The 22,500-nt window shown below is 42.9% G+C and overlaps 1 protein-coding gene across 4 annotated transcripts in view; it reads left to right on the plus strand.

Moving 5' to 3' along the window:
• The window catches only part of LOC147032055 (uncharacterized), a 37,293-nt gene that overhangs the window by 5,518 nt on the left and 9,275 nt on the right, over positions 1-22,500 (plus strand). For 2 of the 4 annotated variants that reach the window (XM_085869342.1, XM_085869345.1), the window contains exons 3-5: positions 2,829-3,080; positions 3,205-3,270; positions 5,848-5,949. In XM_085869342.1, the coding sequence (XP_085725468.1) occupies positions 2,829-3,080; positions 3,205-3,270; positions 5,848-5,949 (420 nt within the window). Of the gene's footprint in view, positions 1-2,828; positions 3,081-3,204; positions 3,271-5,847; positions 5,950-6,064; positions 8,006-22,500 lie in introns of those variants that run through there. The other 2 variants (XM_085869343.1, XM_085869344.1) reach the window with 2 other exon arrangements.

Genomic DNA, 22,500 nt, shown 5'->3' on the forward strand with positions numbered 1-22,500 from the left:
TATATATATATATATATATATATATATATATATATATATATATATATTTATATATATGGGATTATCTATGAGTCGATAACGAAAAAGTAAATCTTGGCCTTCACTCCCCCCCCCCCATCTCTGCTCTTGGGAGATTGTATATTTATATTACACCTGGTGAATACTTCCTGCACAATCATGTCAGAAGACTTGTGGTGGAAACTTAGGGCTTGATTCCTGCCATTTTCACGAATTTGTCCTGAGATGTTGAACTGCATTTTCATATTGTGGTAGCAATCTGCCGAATTATAAATCAATTTTCTTGATTGTCACTGATATGCCTCTCGTCATTGCGAGCAATTAAACGGTCACTGACATGGAAAATGAAAATAACTCCACCAAATTTTTAAGATAAACTAAAAATGCATGCCTTGTTGATATTGTGACCAAAGTGAAAAGTCAGTGATAAAATTCTGAAAACTAACCCAGGCATATTGTTTCAAGCTGACCCAGACTACACCCTTTCCTCATTTCTGGAACAGAAACCAGTCGGCTATGTTGTGACGTATAAGATGGATGAGTATGCAGTGCGATGAGAAATGCGACTGTGATAGGCTCAGGGCCGGATTAACTTTTTTGGCCTGGCACCAAACAAATCTGTGGCTCCCCATTTGGGGAGCCATTGCAAAGGACATATCGACACAGAAGCAGTCTTTAACACAGCACACAGCTGTATGTAAGTTTTATTTACAAGTTGAAGTTGCAGATGTTTCTGAGTGGCAGTGAAATGTTTTTTTCATCATTGTGTTCCTAATTATCTAGTTGTCCTCTAAATTAACTATAACTCTCCCACTCTGCGTGTGTGTGGTACTCGAACTGGAACATCCACCATTAACAGTGTGGGCTGTGGTGACATTATGTGCCAGGAAATGGTAGTTGTTTTTTTTTTTTCAATTCAAATACCTAGTACGTTTTTTTAAAAGGTAGCATTAAATGATGTGAATATTCTTTATTGAAAAGTATTGGGATGTGGACACTTGGAGAAAAAACAAAAAAATGGCCACTTTGGGCCTGTTCTGAGCATGGGCCGGACGCCATTGCAAACCTGGCACTGCATAGGCTGAGGGATTTATCACTGGATTTATTTGCGCATGATTCGAGTTTTCACTCAGAAAATGAACAAAATGAGACAGAAAGCAACGAAGATGGCCAAATTATCGTTGTAGTAATACTCGTGAAGTTAAGTATGTAACAATGCGAAATGGGAATATCTACCCAAGACACATCATTACACTTGGAAAGGAAAGGGGCATCACGGTGCTCCATTTCATTTTTGGTGGATCATTCTTACAACACCGACTTCTGAAAAAAGCACCTCATCATTATAATTGGAAAATGCAAAACACTAACCATCAAAACCCCCATTTCACTGAAACCAAATGCAATCGATTGTGAAGGAAGTGGAGGAGAGGGAGCTATCAGCTACTAAATATAGATGACATCCTTTTCATGCAAAAATATCAAATTAAAATGAGAATGGAAGGAAACTCGTAACAATAACGTCATGTTAGTATGCAAGAAACCTTCTTCTCACGAGATCAACAAGGCATTTTGCCATGCGTTTTGTTGTTATTATTATTATTATTATTATTATTATTATTATTATTATTATTATCATCATTAGTAACACACGGGGAAGAGTCAAGCGCAAAAAACAATAATGCCCCTCTGGGTGGAAAATTAAAGAAAGAAGATGGTAAATATAATGAGGATGGGGTACCACAGATCATTGGCTCACAGTAAATTAAAGAGTAGGTGAGAGGGTTTGGGGAATTTTGGAGAAAAACAAGGAGCATTCAAAATGGCACCAATAATGCAAACGAGTGGCATCGGAAGGACCTCCCAGAATCCTGTGCATTGGCTCCAGTCAGAAACTGGCAGAGAAGAGGACTCGAGATTATGCACTAGATAATTAGATCCCCCCCCCCCCCCGAGTGTTACACACACGTGGGTTTTAGGCCTCTAGCTGGGCAGCAAGTCTGTTTATACACCTATTCCAAAGGTATGCCTTCTATCAGGAACACAACCCGTCATGCAGAAAGAAGCCCCACAAACCCCCCAAAAATCCTGGATCCAGCAGCCTGCCTCAAAAGCTTGCAACATAATCTATTTTCTGCTAAATTTCCAAAGGGACAGGTATGGAACACATTTCATGAAAATGGTGCCAGATGCCATACATATAGAACTTCCTCTCCCTGCCATCAAATATGCGTGGAAATATGGATTGATAGCTGTGGAAAAGGCAATGTTTGTCAAGTTATATGCAAGGACTACAACAAAATCTCCTCCAAATTTGGCAACACCTGGATCAGGCTATCCTCCAGAATATCAGCCATTCAATAACTTTATGGGTTCAAGCACGATTAGATGCCAAAGAAGATGCAACTAGATACTCATACATGTAAGTCAAGTTAATTGTGCTCGTATCAGAGATTGTTAAAATTATTCTGACTTCCAATCAGGGGTGTTAATTTTATTCTGGCATGGCACTACTCATTCAGAGGCAGGAAAAGTAATGTCAAGAAAAAATAAAGAGAAAAAAAATGAAACTATTTGACACAGCCAATCAGTGTTGGTTGTGTAAAAATTACAGGATTATGTTCACTGTGGTTGAACTCATGTCATATAGTTAAAGGTCTCATTGCATCCTAATAGCATTGTATAGAAGTTTTTGGGAGAACACGACTGTTAAAAAGGTTTAAGATGTAGTACAATGAAGTTATCAACCTCTAAATATTTATCAAAGTGATCTTCACTTTTTATCTATTTTTCCTGATGTTTGCTTGCAGTTTCAAATCCAACAATCAAAGCCTTGGACTGGGACTCCAATGGAATTGTGCTTAATGTGTCTTGTGAATCTGCACAAGGTTCCCTACCAATAACATACTCTTTGTTCAAAAACTCGACTTTTATAAAGAGGTCTCACCAAGATCTGCCTGCAGCTGTGGTTTTTCAAATTACTCATCACGAAGAAGAAGCAATGGAGGATGTGCTGAAATGCAAAGCGATTAATTCCTTGGACATTCCCAAGTATTCTTCTTGTAAGCCATTGGCAAACTCATTTTTCTTTTGATATGTCTTAGATGAAATTTTGCTTTCACTGTTTTTTCAAATACTGTATTATCATGTTATGCATGGTTTGAAAACATATTGTCACTCTTTCAGTTCTTCAAATCAGCAATGCTTCAAAAACTCGAAAGGAAGTGAAGAGTACTGAGAAATCACCTTCTGGTGAGAATTCCTTAAAACTTTTATTTTCGGGGTAAAGGGGTTGGGGATGAGATAGGGTGTCATGGCAGAGGTGTAAAAATACAGTAAAAGCTCAATAGAGGAGAGAGAAACGGGTTGGGAAGTGGTAGGACGGTGGAGGAAGGTAAAATAAAATTGGGAGGAGAAAGGTGCAAATGGGATGCCAGCGGTTGGATTCCGACGCTGGCCAAGTCATAACAAATACTTAAAAGTACATGCTGCTTCTTTGCTTGATGTTCAACATTTAGAGGAGAGCATGGAAAACCCCAAGGGTTGACATCCCATGAGGATGGCGATTTCTCCTGAATTGCCCTGATGGGTGCAGAGATAAATTTGACGTTACAAGATGGTGTTGTCAGCATCAAGGGTGTTCTGTGAAGTTTCATCACTTACCCCAAGATCACTGGTTGCATTTGTCTGCTGTCAAAAAAGCCAAGCCCAGTGTTGTCTCATGTAACTGTCTGCACATCTGTGCATGATTGTGTGACAGCTTGTCCATCAGTCATATACCTCGTGCAAAAAAAATTATAATGAGGGAGAGAGAAGGGGCATTTACAGGGGAGGGGTAGTTTCATTCTCCTTAATCGTTTGTACATTTACAAGATACCATACAGCATAAAATACAGTCAGCTTCAGGCCTGCTTGAGAGATCATCACATTTGAAAATGAAAATACTTTCAAAACTTAATCCATCTCTTACACGGGGAAACTCCCACTAGAGGCTCACAATTTATACGATCCTCTTGGGGCTGCTGCAGCAGTTATAGAACAACAAGAAATGTGATTCTCATCAGGCAATGTGGTCAACAGGTTCACACAAAAGTGAGAATTTTGTGAGGATGGTGACACAATGCCCAACTTTTATGCCAAACTTAATTGGATTGTAATACCATGTTATGTGCTCCAGACACACACACACACACACACACACACACACACACACACACACACACACACACACACACACACACACACACACACACACACACACACACACTTGTATAAGATTGGGGCAGTTGGTATTACACATTTTTAAAGAAGAAGAAGGTGCATACAACCAGAAGTAAAACTAGATATACTCCACTAATTTGAGCAATAAGCAAGAGCAGACCCGGTCTCAGGCGACGTCTCATCAGCTTCACAGTGGGCTTCGTCAGGCCAATAGACCTCGTGGCTCGTAATAAGCAAGAGCAGACCCAGTCTCAGGTGACATTTCACCATCTTTCACAGCCGGCTTCCTTACGCCGATCGAGGTCTATTGGCCATTAAAGTCTATTGGTCTGAGGAAGCTGGCTATGAAGCTGGTGAAACGTCACCTGAGATGGGTCTGCTCGTGCTTATTTGTCAAATTAGCAGAGTAGATCTAGTTTTATTTTGGTTGTAACCACATTCTTCATCTTAAAAAAAAACAAAATGATATATTTCTATATATGATATAGAATGATATTTCTATATATCGTTGAGCCACTGAATTAATACACCAGGGGGTTGACTCAGCCTGTCATCCTTCCGAGGTCGGCGAAATGAGTACCAGTATACTGGGCCGGTGTATACCCCGGTTAAAATAGGTGTACCATATCCCTGTGTCGTAAGAGGCGACCAGGGTTGCGTCACAAAGGGCATCCGACATAAAACATGTGCCAAATCACTATGTGGATCATACGGATGATCCGCTGTGGCGACCCCGAACGGGAGCAGCCGAAAGAAGAAGAAGAAGAAGATATATATATATATATATGTATATATATATATATTATATATATGTATATATATATATATATATATATGTATATGTATATATATGTATATGTATATATATATATATATATATGTATATATATATATTATATATATATGTATATATATATATATATATATATATATATATATATATATATATATAATCAAAATATGTGGAGCATGACGAAGCGCTCCCATCCGATCTCTCCAATGGACATGAGTCCCGCACATGCGCAGACCAAAGCATTGCCTTCAACCCGGAGGCTTCAGCCCAGCCACTCATGTCAAAAGATAGAGATTTAAGGTCATCTTGGTGAAACAAAACGGAGCCGCTTAGTTGGATTTCGGGTTTTTTGAGCACGCAAGACAATAGCTCAGTGGGATGTTGTTGCATTGCGATGAGGTCCTTGGGTTTCATGTCAGCCAAACATGTTACATTGTAAAGAAATAAAAACTTCTCAAGAGAGATTTCTCAGAAAGTGCAGATGTTAAAACTACAGAAAATGTTGATCTGTCCATGATGAGATCAACAAGGTATAGAGTTTGCTGCAGAGCAGAAAACTTACAAAAATGTTTATTTTGCGATTAAATGTAACTTTTTAATCAGAGCAATTTTTAAAAGCATAGAAAACACAACATTATTTAAATATCTCATATGCAAATATGGCTGATAGTGATGGGCTCTTTATAATCTTGGTTCTGCATCGAATGACAATTTTAGTCTTATCAAGTGCTGCATGTTATTGAGCTAAAGCCAATGGATCTGAAAATAAAATGATGATGCTGATGAGAGTAATATTGCTGTTAATTTTTTTTCAGATGTAAAGAAACTTCCACTGATTGTTTGCATCTTAACTGTTCTGATCATCATCATAGTGGGTGGCATCACAGCTTACTATGCTTCCTGGAAATACTGCAAATGTAAGCATTAGCATCCTCATGTTTTATAACATTTTTGTGAAAGCTTCAAATAGACCAATCCCAACGTAATTGATTGAGTACCTTTAATACAAAACATTATTTTGTATCTTTCCAGGCTGGTGTTTTTTAAAAAGTGTTTTATCATGGAGTACAGTAGTACTCCATATGGAGGGATGATACGGGGAAACAATGGCCGCCCATTCAAATGTGTACACAATGAGAGGCTTACAATCTACTATAGAGTGAAGTCAAAGCCATACCTTTTATTCTTGAGCATGTTCTGAACTACCAAGACTTAAAAAGATGCCAGAATACATCGCTAAAGTACCACAATGAGAGATCGCTAAAATGCCATTTTGTTCTTCTTCTTCTTCTTCTTCTTCTTCTTCTTCTTCTTCTTCTTCTTCTTCTTCTTCTTCTTCTTCTTCTTCTTCTTCTTCTTCTTCTTCTGCTTCTTCCCTCTCAAAACAATGTAAAACTGTAGCTGAACCTAACTCAATAACTGCTGAAGCCATGATGATGATTCCAATTCGAGGACATCCCTTTGTCTCTGGGCTGGTGCATGAAACCCAAAATTTAACAATATATAAGACATTAATTGTTTTATTAGGAAAAGAAACTCAACCAAACCAGGCCAGGATTGTGGGAGGGGCGGGATGGACAGTACCATTCCAAAAACAAGACATATCCAAACCATCCCCAAAATCAACTAAAACAAGTATTAAAACAATTTAGTAATGTAGATAGATTTAATGCATGCCAAAATAACAATATATATAAAACATTAAGCATTTTATTACTTTTAAAAATTGCAGAAACAAGAAAAAAAATTTTAATGTAAAAACGTAGTGGGATGAAATCTGAAAAATAATAACCAGACAAGGTAGGAATGATACCACATTGTGATGCTGCAATATGACACCACAATCCTCTTATGGTTTAGCATCATGATATCTTTTGACATTTTACTTCAATTGTGGGATTGTGAATGGAACAACATCAAAAGATATTGTGATGCTAAACCAGAAGAGGATTGTGGTGCCATTCCTGCCTTGTTTGGTTGGTTGTTTGAGATCTCATCCCTCTGTGATTTTATATTTTTGGATGTTTTTTTTTTCTTGTCTACAACAGCAAAACTTATGGATGAGTCAGGTGACAGAGGTAAAAAGGCAACAAATTGACAGTGGGGTGGTGGGGCAATAAGTTGGACAGAACACGTAAGGAAAATAACAAACAGGAAAATAAGAGAGAATGAAAGACTGAACGCTGTAATACACGGGTGATGGTCAGGTTGGGTTGATAGGGTTGGAAAAGATTGCATGTACGGGATGGGAAGGACATGAGATGTTTGTACTGTTGAACTTGGACCCATGGATAATTCCATTTGTGACTAACTGGCACGAGAGAATCTTAATAGCCATCCAGCTTGTTACGAAGCCATGGAAAAATTTAATTCATTGTCAAGCTGCTTCAGAGAACTTCGGTATGCAGCGAATACCGAGCATTGGGGAAGTTCCATTCACTGTTCAGTCTGAGACAGAAATTTTATCAAAGACAAAAACTGGTGAACTCAGGTAAAAATGTTTTTTTTTAAGTATTGAATCACCTTTATGAAGGCAAGTAGTTTCCATCTTCAGTATCCTCTGTTTAAAAGGCAGTAACACAAGATATTGCACTTAGCAGACTGCAAGACCTTGGCAATCATCTAAAACGAACCACTTCTTTCATCATGAGTCTTACTCCCTTGCAACCTCTCCTGGACATTCAATTTTCACCGCAACAGCATTTTTATAAAAAAAAACAAAAAAACATGAGCACGTTACAGACTTTAAAAATTCATGTATGCCAAACATTTTACATTGTATCGAAATAAAACATTCTCATGATGCTTTTCTCAGAACGTGCAGATGTTGAACCGACAGAAAATGTTGAAATCTGTCTAAGATGTGATCAACAAGGTATAGAGTTTGCTACAGTGCAGAAAACTTACAAAAGTGTATATTTTGTGATTAAATGCAACTTATTAATCAGAACAATTAAAAAAAAAAACTTTTAAAAAAATTAAACGAAAATACGCAATTTGGTGTCTCTCTCTGCCTGTCTGTCTGACTGTGATGCATTTGGTCATTACTTATCCAATTTCAAGGAGTTTTCTGCCTTGGACAAATGTGGTGTGTCAGTGTATAAATAGCTTATCATGGCATTTTGTGGGGCACATCTACGGGAAGTAAAAATTATTATAACCACAAACTATTCAGTCAATTCCATTCAATGGATGATTGTCTTTTTAAATAGCCACGACTGTTAACATTAAACTGAAAGAAATTTGGAGGAAACCAGACATCTTCGAGACAGTCTATGCTTAATGCATCCCCGACAGACTAACAAAACAGTGTTGCCTCCATTAGCTCAGGTTCCAGGTAAGTCACAATAATCTTTGGCTAATCAAGGTGCTTAAATGAGTCTTCCCACATGCATGATTTATCCCATTGCCTGTCTAATTTTTCTAGCCATCAAATTGTATGTGGACTGTATATGGATTGTTTATAACTTATATCTTGGGCCACATATGCGATTTCTCCTGGGCATTGCTTCAGGTGTGACATGTGATATTGCCCCTGATACCATTACATAATGGTGTCGGGGGCAATATCGTTTGGCCCAATTCTTTCATGACCTTTTCATGAGAAGGTTTGGCCCATCTTTCCTGACCCAACTAGCCCCAGAATTGCTCCCACAAGAAGGCAGGAATAACTTGGGTCAGGAAAGAGTTGTAGTTGAAGTATAAAATTGATTAAAAACAATCTGTCTCATTAATAACCTATGGGAAGGGTGCACTCTGCCTACCCCACTGTATGATGCCTACCCCTCTCTGCTCTCCATTGTATGATTCCAGTCCACACATTTTGAATACCGTATACACTATATAGTATTGTATGTAATAATGTCTTCAGAGTGAGTTGAAATGGACTGCAAAATATTGCTTGTAAAAATGGAGTGCTGTGCATATGCACAAAATATAAGAAACATTTCTTCTAATTTCGTATGCAGCACAAGGCCACAGAGTTAAGGGTGTGGCTGTGCCGTTGATCAGATGCAACATTCTCTGTAGGTTATGGCAGGAATTTTTAATTTGGCCATCGTGCTGGCGATGGCTGTAGTGTCTTTAGCACAATGATGAGAACACATGGAGAGGATCAAGAGCCATTTTATTCCATCAAAGCAAGGCTCACTCGGCCATACACAGTACTACACTCCCCTCTCAAGTCACATAGTCACCCAAATATGTGGATCATACAACATGTCTGGAAGAAACACGCGGACATTGAGCCACAGACACGACCGGCGACGGTGCGGCATTGGAAACAGGTGAGGGCTCCCCACCAGACACCAAACCAGTTGCAACCGATACCGGATTACCATCCGTGTTACTATCACTGCCGTGAACATCCAGATCCACACATAGAGGGACAGGCAGTCGGAACCTGGTCATGAACATCTCGATGGATGAGAACATATCAGACAGCGGAACGGAATTGAAAGCATATGAATTATCAGACCCGCAAGCCAACAATTGATTCACACGACGTTTCCAGGTAAGACCGGCCAAAGTACAAATAAGGAAGTTAGGCAGCCCGAAAACTCCGATCACAGTCGCTGCTACCCATTTATGTTGGTGTAATTCGTCTCATGCCAAAACTGGCTGGTCCACCATGAACGAATCAACATTGATCACCTTAACAACCGGCGGTGCGCAAGATCGAAGCAAATCCAGCCGTGACCATAACTGTCAGCCATACGTGTGGAATGAATGCGTTTCCTGTGTAGTGGAATGCACTGAATTATGATAGGCATGTAAAAACACATCGACCCTACTCTGCACAGATCGTTCTACTTGGCCCCTATGTAAGGTATGTTCCTAAGCTTTGACAAATTATTTGGCCTGGCCATTTGTAGCTGGATGGTAAAGTGCTGACCGCAGGTGTTTGATACCATTACCGCACATGAATACAGCAAACACCTCAGATACCAACTATGGACCATTGTAAAAACTAAAATCTCCAGAATACCTTTGTTTGCAAAAGTCCTCTGTAGATGCGTCACCAAGTTCTCTGCAAAGATGGACAGCATGATAGCGACTTCTAGCCACTTTGAGTAATTATTGATCACCACCAGAAACATACAGCTCATGACCAGCCCAGCAAAATCTACATGAACGTGCAACCACATTCCATCGGTGGGCAGCCAAAACAATGAGACGCATGAGGGATTATCAGCATCAGTTTCACACATAGCACATGCTTTGACCGTCTGCTCGATGTCTGCATCAAGCCCGGGCCACCACAACGATCTCCGGGCTAAACTCTTCATTTTCACCACACCGAAATGACCATTGGGCAACTCAATGGGACCGCTGATGTAATGAAGCAGGAATGACCACCGTCATGCACCACAAAACACAACCTTGAGCAAAAGACAGCTCGGACACACGCGACACATGGAGCATATTCTGATGTCGAGGGCAACTCGCGCAAGCAACCAGACAACATAGCGTGGACAACACGCGACAAAACGGGATCATGATGAATGGCAGTGGCCACATCCGCAGCGATTACCGGACCAGACTCGATCAGTTCGAACATGTACACCTCAACCTCATCTGTGGGTTTAGTGATGACTTTAGGATAATGCAGTTGAGACAGGCCATCACAGTTAGCATGCCGTTTAGAAGCATGGAATTTGATTTTGTAGTCATACACAGTGAGGATGAGACACTGTCTCTGTAGCCGAGCAACAGTCGTGACTGGAATGCCTTTCTGAGGATTGAATATGAACTGAAGCGGCTGATGATCAGTTCGCAGAAGGAAATTGTGACATGTGGAGACCAATGTTAACTTGTCTGTACTGTAATAATAGACTGACCCATCTTACCCCTTTCTATATAATAATGGACTGGTCCCTCTGCAATCCACTATTGATTGGTCAGATTTGGTCACATGGTTAAGGCCTAAGTCACATTTGCTATATGGCAGCCGTATGCCCTCTGAATTGACAGAAACGTGCGGCAGCCGCAGAGTTTCTGCGGTGGCCTCAGGGTGGGCCTACGCCGTTTGGCTATATTTTACAGGCCGTAGGGGTCGCCGTGGAATTATAGCGCGGAGTTATAACTTTTTTCATTTCTACGTTCGCCATAGCAATTCGACAAGCCGAAACAAAAGAACTGTTAAAAAATAAGAACCCACTCGTTACCGTCCGTCTGGCCGCACGTTCGCCTTAGGGCCCCCTTGCGGTCCCCCTGCGATCGCCTTGCGGGCATCTTGCATCTGCCTTGAAAATTATATGGCCGCCGCAGGAACGCCCTATGGTCACCGTGCGACATCAAATCAAAGACTGTATGGCACCCCCACGTTTTCGGTCTCCACAATTTATAAATATGCCGTACGGCTCCCCGAAAAATAAAAACATATGTGACTGCTACATTGTGTGACCATGGAAATACTGCGGCCGCCCTATAATTGCGAGTGGCCGTAGATTTTGTAGAACCTACAGCCGCCGTGGCAAATGTGACTTAGGCCTAAGTGGAATGGAGTCTGATGATCATGCCGAGAAGCCGTGTCTCTTTCACTGTAACTACAGTGTTGTTCTCGAGTACAAATGAAAGTTCTTCAAAGCTTGTCAAAGAGTATTTGTTGCATTTTTCATTTGAAGTCTGGCTGGTCATGCAGTGAAGTGCACAGTTTGTGTGTCAAGACTGCATGCCATTGGGAAGGCATCAGCCCACATTGGAGCAGTGAGCATCCATGTTGGTCGGCTGATACCTGGTACTCGATGCACCCCTGTTGGCATCAATACTCTCAAAACTCAGCACACCCAGAATTAGTGCACCCAGATATTGACACGCGTACACGGTGATCATAGGCAGTAGAGGGAACATCATCAGATGAAGCAAACATTATGTGCTTCAGGAATGTCGACCTAAAAAGTACTAATAAAACTTCAAGACACCCCAAACCAGGCTCAGTGCTTCACGCTCAATTTCAGCATAATTCTGCTCTGTGGCCATCAAATTATGTGACGCAAAACACACTGGATGCTCAGTGCCATCACTCGTTACCAGTATGACGAGCTGTCACACTCAAGAATGAGAAGACATGAAGGATTGTAATGGGCGAGAACTGTGTCTGCAGTAAGGTGAAATTTGAGTTGTTCAAATTCTGCTTGTTCCGTCAAACTCCACTTCCAACGAACATCTCGACACAGCATGTGAGTCAGCAGAGCGAGCTCAGTGCTTAGGTTGATGACACACCTCTGGTAATACTGAGTGAGCCCAATGAAGAAACAAAGCTGAACTTTGTCTCTTAGGCTGGACATGTCGGTTGAGGCATAGACTTTCTGAGGGGCTTTCGACAGCCCATCCAGGATGATGATGTGGCCCAGGTACTTCACTCGCTTTTGAAAGAATAAACATTTGTGTTTCTTTAGGTGGAGACCCTGAGCAGCTAATTTGGACATCACCTTATCAATGTTCTCAAGATTCTGTTTGTCCGTGGCATCCACAATGAGGATGTCATCCAAGTAGCATTGTGGCGGTAAGTCGGCACAAAGACGACCTTTAGTTTTCTACCACATTGCTGGAGCAGAAGCGATACTGAAACAAAGATGGGCCATACTACTGATACATACCCAGATACGTATTGATGGTAAGAAGGCGATGATCCTCTCTCTAGTGAGATCTCAAGATGGAAGGAGATATCGCGCAAATCAAACTTCATGAAATACCGACCCCTCAACAACTTCGAATATATCTCGTCAATGGAAAAAAGTGGAGACTGCTCGACACAGAGGTTGGGGTTAATGGTTGCTTTGAAGTCATCACACGTGGATACCTCCATTCTACTGAAGCACCGTGACCATGGGCATTACCCACTCAGAGTGCACCACTGGTTCAATGACACCAATCTTTTCCAATCGGTTTGAGTTCTGTTTTCATCCAATCAAGAAGAGCATACGGCACAGGTCGAGACTTACAGAATCGCAGATTGACACCCTCCTTCAGGTGTAGGTGACCTTGAGCACCAACGAGCTTCCAGATCCCAGGCCCAAATATAACTTGGTGTTTTTCCAAGATCCATTTCAACTGGGAAGGAGAAGGAAACGACATATGAACAGTTTAAATATCTGACCAATCCAGACAAATTGTGTGCAACCAGTCACGACCAAGGAGAGATGCTCCAAAACCATCAATCACATGCAGGGCCAACACTGCTTGCTGCTCTCGATAACGAACCACTACATCCATCAAACCTAATGGTTTTATCAACTACCCAGTGTATGTGCGAAGCGTAGTGTGTACTGAGGCTAACACCGGACAACCCAAACGACACCAGGTCTGCTTGCTCACGAGACTGACTGATGCTCCAGTATTCACTGCAAAGTTGACTGGCCTGCCATTCACACTGACAGACACCTCACAGGGATGATTTACTGCTGTCATCATCAGAAATATGCAAAGTTGACCAACCTCACTGGTAGCCTTGACCACATTAACCGATGATGGTGCCAGGCCCTGACAGACCCTCCGCACATGGCTTGTCACACGGGTGACACACTGCATTCTGAAATAGACAGTTCTGTCATGAGTATGAACCACTACACCCCTAACAAGACTTTTTTGGCAGCTGGCCCTGCAATGCAATGCTTGCGTACAGCCAGGGCGAAAGAGGTTCCTGATATGCTGACCAAGATGGGGAATTTTGAGCACATGACCTGCCAATGGCTATGACATTAACAGAGAAGTACTCCCCAACAATGACACAAACATCCTTTCTAGCTTGTTGCATGACAGCTGCAGTTTCAACAGCTTTTGCAAAAGTAATCTCTTCAAACTTTATCCGAAGAACTGATGCGACCATATTCTCATCCCGCAACCCAGCGATAAAATGATCCTTCAATCTCTATGGCCATTCATCACCACCAAAACGGCAATCCCCTGCCAGATGCTTGAGTCTGGTATCAAAATCAGCGACCCTCTCATGAGGAAGCCAAACCAGGTTTTCAAAGTCATACCGTGATAATTGTGGCAACTTGCTCGGTTTAATATGGTCGTGCAATGTCTTGAATATGTATTCATCGGTGATAGCATCATCCGACGCCTTCGCAGGTGAAATCAAGTCAGACAGCAGACAAAACACCTTCACCGGCAGCGACGACGGAAGAATGGCTTTCCATTTCCTAGCATCGGTGACGTTGTTAGCGATGAAATAGAAACTGAGCTGCAGCGCAAAGAGGTCACAGTTGTCTCTGGCGTACTCCGAGAATGTACCATGCGATGTCGTCATGGTTCAACAAATCATCGTCGCCAATTGTGGTGTCTTTAGCACAATGATGAGGACACAGCGAGAGGATCACGCACCATTTTATTCCATAAATGTGGGCCTCACTCGGCCATACATGGTACTACAATAGCTCATCGACACTGTGGGATTTTTAATGTCCACCAACTAATGCCCATAGACAGGATGCCAGTTTAACATACATCCAATGGATGGCAACACACATTGATGCCTTTCCCAAGTGGCGAGACACCAGAATAAAAATTTATATCTGGGCTGAGATTCGAAACCTGGCTAGATGGGCCGAGATTCAAACCCAGGCTAGATGGGCCAAGATTCAAACCCAGGCAATACGGATAGTGATTTGAACACTGGCGGGATGGATTGAGATTTGAACCATGGCGAGATGGGCCAAGATTCAAACCCTGGCAATATGGATAGAGATTTGAACACTGGCTATATGGGCCGAGATCCGAACACTGGCGGGATGGCTCAAAATTCTAACCCAGGCTAGATGGGCAGAGATTCAAACCCAGGCTAGATTGGCTGATTCAAACCCAGACTAGATGGGCCAAGATTCAAACCCAGGCCAGATTGGCTGAGAGTCATACCCACACTAGATGGGCCAAGATTCAAACCCAGGCTAGATTGGCTGAGATTCATACCCACACTAGATGGGCCAAGATTCAAACCCAGGCCAGATTTGCTGAGATTCATACCCAGACTAGATGGGCCAAGATTCAAACCCAAGCTAGATAGGCCAAGATTAAAACCCAGGCTAGATGGGCCAAGATTCAAACCCAGGCAATACGGATAGTGATTTGAACACTGGCGGGATGGATTGAGATTTGAACCATGGTGAGATGGGCCAAGATTCAAACCCTGGCAATATGGATAGAGATTTGAACACTGGCTATATGGGCTGAGATCCGAACACTGGCGGGATGGCCCAAAATTCTAACCCAGGCTAGATGGGCAGAGATTCAAACCCAGGCTAGATGGGCCAAGATTCAAACCCAGGCTAGATTGGCTGAGAGTCATACCCAGACTAGATGGGCCAAGATTCAAACCCAGGCCAGATTTGCTGAGATTCATACCCAGACTAGATGGGCCAAGATTCAAACCCAGGCAAGATAGGCCAAGATTCAAACCCAGGCTAGATGGGCCAAGATTCAAACCCAGGCAATACGGATAGTGATTTGAACACTGGTGGGATGGATTGAGATTTGAACCATGGCGAGATAGGCCAAGATTCAAACCCTGGCAATATGGATAGAGATTTGAACACTGGCTATATGGGCCGAGATCCGAACACTGGCGGGATGGCCCAAAATTCTAACCCAGGCTAGATGGGCAGAGATTCAAACCCAGGCTAGATTGGCTGATTCAAACCCAGACTAGATGGGCCAAGATTCAAACCCAGGCCAGATTGGCTGAGAGTTATACCCAGACTAGATGGGCCAAGATTCAAACCCAGGCTAGATTGGCTGAGATTCAAACCCAGACTAGATGGGCCAAGATTCAAACCCAGGCCAGATTTGCTGAGATTCATACCCAGACTAGATGGGCCAAGATTCAAACCCAGGCTGGATAGGCCAAGATTCAAACCCAGGCTAGATGGGCCAAGATTCAAACCCAGGCTAGATAGGCCAAGATTCAAACCCAGACGAGATGGGCAGAGATTCAAACCCAGGCTAGATTGGCTGAGAGTCATACCCAGACTAGATGGGCCAAGATTCAAACCCAGGCTAGATTGGCTGAGATTCAAACCCAGACTAGATGGGCCAAGATTCAAACCCAGGCTAGATAGGGCAAGATTCAAACCCAGGCCAGATTGGCTGAGAGCCATACTCAGACTAGATGGGCCAAGATTCAAACCCAGGCTAGATTGGCTGAGATTCAAACCCAGACTAGATGGGCCAAGATTCAAACCCAGGCCAGATTTGCTGAGATTCATACCCAGACTAGATGGGCCAAGATTCAAACCCAGGCTAGATAGGCCAAGATTCAAACCCAGGCTAGATGGGCCAAGATTCAAACCCAGGCAATACGGATAGTGATTTGAACACTGGCGGGATGGATTGAGATTTGAACCATGGCGAGATGGGCCAAGATTCAAACCCTGGCAATATGGATAGAGATTTGAACACTGGCTATATGGGCCGAGATCCGAACACTGGCGGGATGGCCCAAAATTCTAACTCAGGCTAGATGGGCAGAGATTCAAACCCAGGCTAGATTGGCTGATTCAAACCCAGACTAGATGGGCCAAGATTCAAACCCAGGCCAGATTGGCTGAGAGTTATACCCAGACTAGATGGGCCAAGATTCAAACCCAGGCTAGATTGGCTGAGATTCAAACCCAGATTAGATGGGCCAAGATTCAAACCCAGGCCAGATTTGCTGAGATTCATACCCAGACTAGATGGGCCAAGATTCAAACCCAGGCTAGATAGGCCAAGATTCAAACCCAGACTAGATGGGCAGAGATTCAAACCCAGGCTAGATTGGCTGAGAGTCATACCCAGACTAGATGGGCCAAGATTCAAACCCAGGCTAGCTTGGCTGAGATTCAAACCCAGACTAGATGGGCCAAGATTCAAACCCAGGCTAGATAGGCCAAGATTCAAACCCAGGCCAGATTGGCTGAGAGTCATACCCAGACTAGATGGGCCAAGATTCAAACCCAGGCTAGATTGGCTGAGATTGAAACCCAGACTAGATGGGCCAAGATTCAAACCCAGGCCAGATTTGCTGAGATTCATTCCCAGACTAGATGGGCCAAGATTCAAACCCAGGCTAGATACGCCAAGATTCAAACCCAGGCTAGATGGGCCAAGATTCAAACCCAGGCAATACGGATAGTGATTTGAACACTGGCGGGATGGATTGAGATTTGAACCATGGCGAGATGGGCCAAGATTCAAACCCTGGCAATATGGATAGAGATTTGAACACTGGCTATATGGGCCGAGATCCGAACACTGGCGGGATGGCCCAAAATTCTAACCCAGGCTAGATGGGCAGAGATTCAAACCCAGGCTAGATTGGCTGATTCAAACCCAGACTAGATGGGCCAAGATTCAAACCCAGGCCAGATTGGCTGAGAGTCATACCCAGACTAGATGGGCCAAGATTCAAACCCAGGCTAGATTGGCTGAGATTCAAACCCAGACTAGATGGGCCAAGATTCAAACCCAGGCCAGATTTGCTGAGATTCATACCCAGACTAGATGGGCCAAGATTCAAACCCAGGCTAGATAGGCCAAGATTAAAACCCAGGCTAGATGGGCCAAGATTCAAACCCAGGCAATACGGATAGTGATTTTAACACTGGCGGGATGGATTGAGATTTGAACCATGGTGAGATGGGCCAAGATTCAAACCCTGGCAATATGGATAGAGATTTGAACACTGGCGGGATGGATTGAGATTTGAACCATGGTGAGATGGGCCAAGATTCAAACCCTGGCAATACGGATAGAGATCCGAACACTGGGGGGAGGGTCCAATATTCTAACCCAGGCTAGATGGGCAGAGATTCAAACCCAGGCTAGATGGGCAGAGATTCAAACCCAGGCGAGATTGGCAGAGATTCAAACCCAGGCTAGATAGGCCAATATTCAAACCTAGGCGAGATGGGCTGAGATTCAAACCCAGACAAGATGGGCCGACATTCAAATGCAGGCTAGATAGGCCAAGATTCAACCGCAGGCTAGATAGGCCAATATTCAAACCCAGGCAAGATGGGCCGAGATTCAAACACAGGCGAGATAGGCCGAGATTCAAACCAGGGCTAGATGGGCCGATATTCAAACCCAGGCTAGATAGGCCAAGATTCAAACCCAGGCTAGATGGGCTGAGATTCAAACCTAGGCTAGATGGGCCGAGATTCAAACCCAGGCGAGATGGGCCGAGATTCAAACCCAGGCGAGATAGGCCGAGATTCAAACCCAGGCTAGATGGGCCAAGATTCAAACCCAGGCTAGATGGGCCGAGATTCAAACCCAGGCTAGATGGGCCGAGATTCAAACCCAGGCTCGATGGGCCGAGATTCAAACCCAGGCTCGATGGGCCGAGATTCAAACCCAGGCTCGATGGGCCGAGATTCAACCCCAGGCTCGATGGGCCGAGATTCAAACCCAGGCTCGATGGGCCGAGATTCAAACCCAGGCGAGATGGGCCGAGATTCAAACGCAGGCTAGATGGGCCGAGATTCAAACCCAGGCTAGATGGGCCGAGATCCAAACCCAGACGAGATGGGCCGAGATTGAAACCCAGGTGAGATGGGCCGAGATTGAAACCCAGACGAGATGGGCCGAGATTGAAACCCAGGCTTGCCCAGATTGCCAAGATTCAAATGCAGGCAAGACGGTTTAGAGGCGAGTGTGCATACCTCTCGGCCATCCTGCCATCCCCATGAAATATATTTGAGAAAACATATCTGTAAGAAGACTGAACTTTAAGAATTACGATCCTCCCAAGTTATATAGATGTGATTACAGTTGATCTGGTAATTATCTCTGCAGGGTCGAAGGCGACAAATAGTGTAGTGGCCGAGGCTGAAAAAGGGCTCTAATTTACGAGATACCCCTACCGGTGGTATAACAAGCTGAAACCGGTCTCATTTGAACCGTATTGATGCCTAGTTTTCGAAAACTGAGGTTGTAGTTGTTGAAATTCTGCACAACATGGTGAATTGACCCCTTGAGTGCGGGAACATAAGAGAAAATGGCCATTTTCAATAATTCTTTATTTACTTCAATAAGCATAAAATACATGTAGAATGGTTGAATATTTCAGGGTATTTCTATGTATTGGACATGTTTTAAGATATTTTAGGGGGTTTTAGAATCCTGAGCGGGTTAAGGACCCACAAAATACCCCCAATTTTGGCAGTTTTTTGTGCAATTTTAGCAAAAACTTGTACGTTTTCTCTTATTAAATGCCCAATATATGTTTTAAAAGTGCCAAATTTGATTATCTTCATCAGGCAGGGTGTCTCATTAAAGAATATGTCAGTTAAACTATGATGGAATGTTCACAACCAGGTAAATTAAGCCTTTCTCTGACGTGCGCGGTTCGAGTGAAAATTCTCATTTTTCTGAAATCGGCATCTTTTATGCAAAAATGAACTGTTATCATGGAAAACTATGGAAAATATCAGGGTTACTATTAGAAATTGATATTATGCAAGGTATTTCATGGACTTTTATGCTGCCAAGGGGTAAAAGACCCCCGCAATACCTCCAAATCGGCATTTTTTAAAACTCATTTTATGCCACAATTACCTCTTTTTTTTGCATGATATTGTCATTACATGTTCTAACAGTCCCAAGTCTAATTTGATGAACCAGTCAGTTTGCCTCATGAATTAAATTGCAGTTGAACCCGGATAAAAAGATTCACACCTTTGGGAAAATCTATTCAATTAGTTTATGTTGTTGCACAGTGAAACCCACTCATGAATCTTTCAATACTGATCACATCTGAAATCAGCTGGCCATGCATCTAAATATCGAAAACAGTGTCTATCTCTGTTGCATTTTCATTTTCCTGTTGTACGACATTGCTGTGATTGTTGCAGTCAGTGCAGCTACATATTATGTCAATACACTAGTTCTGCAAGGACACAAGGGCACATCCTCCCGTTTTCACAGTTTTTGTCAGTGCAGTGGAAGTGTGTTAAGTCCGAACCTCAGCTGGAGCGGAATCTTGAGTATACATAGTCTGGGTAGTTCCACCACTTTCACAAGCGGACCAGCCATGACCAACTGGTGATATCAACGGTGGGTGAGAAACATGGCTGTCACACCAAATCTTGGTTTGATACTTGGCCTGTAGGATGTGCTGCTTGTTGCATTCTCAGTTGGGGGAAGCCTAGATGCTGGCTTGTCTGTGGTTGTGGTCAAATGGAAACGTAGATCATTCAATGAATCCAAGTCTTTGCCTTCTTTGCCATACATCAGAAGCACAAATTTCCATGACAATGAAACACAAGTGTCTATATCAGCCTCATGAAATCCTTTCATGTCTGACAATGCTTGTGCATTCTTGATCAGTGTAGAATAAGCTGTTTGCTTCCCAATTCTGTTGAAAGAACATGTGATGTCACACACACCCAGTGATATCGTGTATGGCAGGGAGACACTCACAAACAGTCGGTCCTAACTGAGTAACTATCTCATGGACTGGAATGTATCTCTCCTTTCCAGAATGCCCAACGTACATGTATACCTTGTCAGTCAGCTGTTTTCTACGAGAATAGTAGATCAACAGTACCAGGGCATCAGTGTCATCACAGCGAACAATGACCCTTGAATGGTCACGTGAGAGCCTGACGGCATGGAGGATTATCCTAGTATCCGCTTCCTCCTGTATACTCTGAAGAGAGTCAATCGATGAGACTCCGAGTGGTTGGACTTCTTTCACCAGCTTGCCATCACCAAAACCACTGGCCGCAATAATTGATTTCTCGTTTGGTAATTGTTCGTAATTGTACAATATATGTTGAGAGATGAAGTTTGCTTGGCTGGACTTGTTGCCTCCACTTTTCAGAAACTGGTGGTAGTTTGGAACATGTCTGCCTCCTTGAATCTGGTATGTTAGTACCATGTTGTTGGAACCCCTCCGCTGCCTTTCGGATGATTGGATTGATGTCTCGACGTCATAGCAATCAAAGATTACTGTAATGCAACTGATATCCAATGAAGGATTCCTGAAATGTTGTAATAGTCGTTTCTGAACTATTGTAGCTAAATCTTGGAATGTTGTGAAGTGACTTTCATCCAAACTCTGAATCATAGCCATCCCATCAGTTATGTATGCGGATGATGTGGGTTCAGATATTGCTGAGATTTGTGGCAGCTCCGCGAGAACGTCTGCACAATTTGCCTCTAGCTTCTTGGTAAGGTCAGCCTTTGCAGTTTTCCTCATCGACCCATCTTCATGGAAGAGTGCTGGTGGCACGGCGGCCAGTTTGTAACAAAGAACCTTCCTCAAATCGACATTACGACTCTGTGAGACAGCCAATAGCCGCCTGAACAACACCTCAGTATCAATGATCAGCTTCCGGTCCTTGTCATTGGTGAGTGCCTTCTTCATATCTGAAATTGTCAACACAGTTTCTTCTTCAAGGGGTCCCAGAAACTCTGAGAATGTTCGGTCCCAATTCTTTCTTTGACGAAGTCCTCAGAGGCTGCTTTTCCTTTTTCTGGAATACACCTCAGAGAATTCTCAACTTCTCGAGACGCCATTTGACCGGTGGTGATGTTTAGAAGCGATTCTGGTACCTCATCTAGATTAAATGGATTTTGACACTGGCTGACAATGTATTCTTTCATGTTCTTCAGATCGTTTTTTGTCCTTGTTCATGCGTGCATTTCCAAGCTCCTCATGAAGGTTTGCTTTTGAACCAGATTGGCAAATGTCTTTGAAAGGCTCCGAGTATTCCCTCGTGACATGTCGTGTCGTCAGCCAGCGCAGAAGTGCCCCTTTACGAAGGGTGAAGCCGATGATGCCTCCTCGACTCTTCACTTCTTGATTTATACTTTGTTCCAGGGCTTGGTCAGTTGGCACACAATTAAATGCTCTTTGTGGGGATCTTCGCACAACAAATCCACCTTGCATCATGTGTTCATATATTCTTGGCTGAGTTTGTTCCAACTGCTTCATCTCTGCAACATACGCTGGAGTGTAGCGACAATAGTTGATGCGTCCTGCAGCACATAGTTTCATTAATCCTCTGATCTTGTACTATGAGAACATCTTTGGTTTCCTTTTTAAGATCCTACCTGTTCAATAGGCCTAATTTGACCAATACAATGAGTGATGATCCTCTTCTTGAGGTCGGTGTCTTGAAGTTGATAAGAAGATTTGACACGTTTGAGCCATGCATGACAGAGGTACAGGTGTCATGATGCCAAAAACAAAAGATCAGCAGCGGCAATGCCACCGATGGTGTCTGGTTTAACTAATAATACCATCATGGGAGAAAATTCCAACTGTCATTATCATTATTAATTGTATTTATTTGGAGTACATATGCTACATGTGGGGGTATTTTGGGTTCCTTTTAATCCCCTGCTCATGACAAACTGCACAGAATATCTCAAAACAAAAGAAATACCTTCGAAAATTACAATGTCATGAGTTTGGCCCGAAATCGTTAAAAAATGCAAAATTAGTGGTATTCTGTAGGGTCTTTTACCCCTTGGCA

Source organism: Eptatretus burgeri, chromosome 2 (assembly GCF_056783735.1).
Source record: "Eptatretus burgeri isolate ZD-2024b chromosome 2, Ebu_testis_v1, whole genome shotgun sequence".
NCBI classification, from domain to species: domain Eukaryota; kingdom Metazoa; phylum Chordata; class Myxini; order Myxiniformes; family Myxinidae; genus Eptatretus; species Eptatretus burgeri.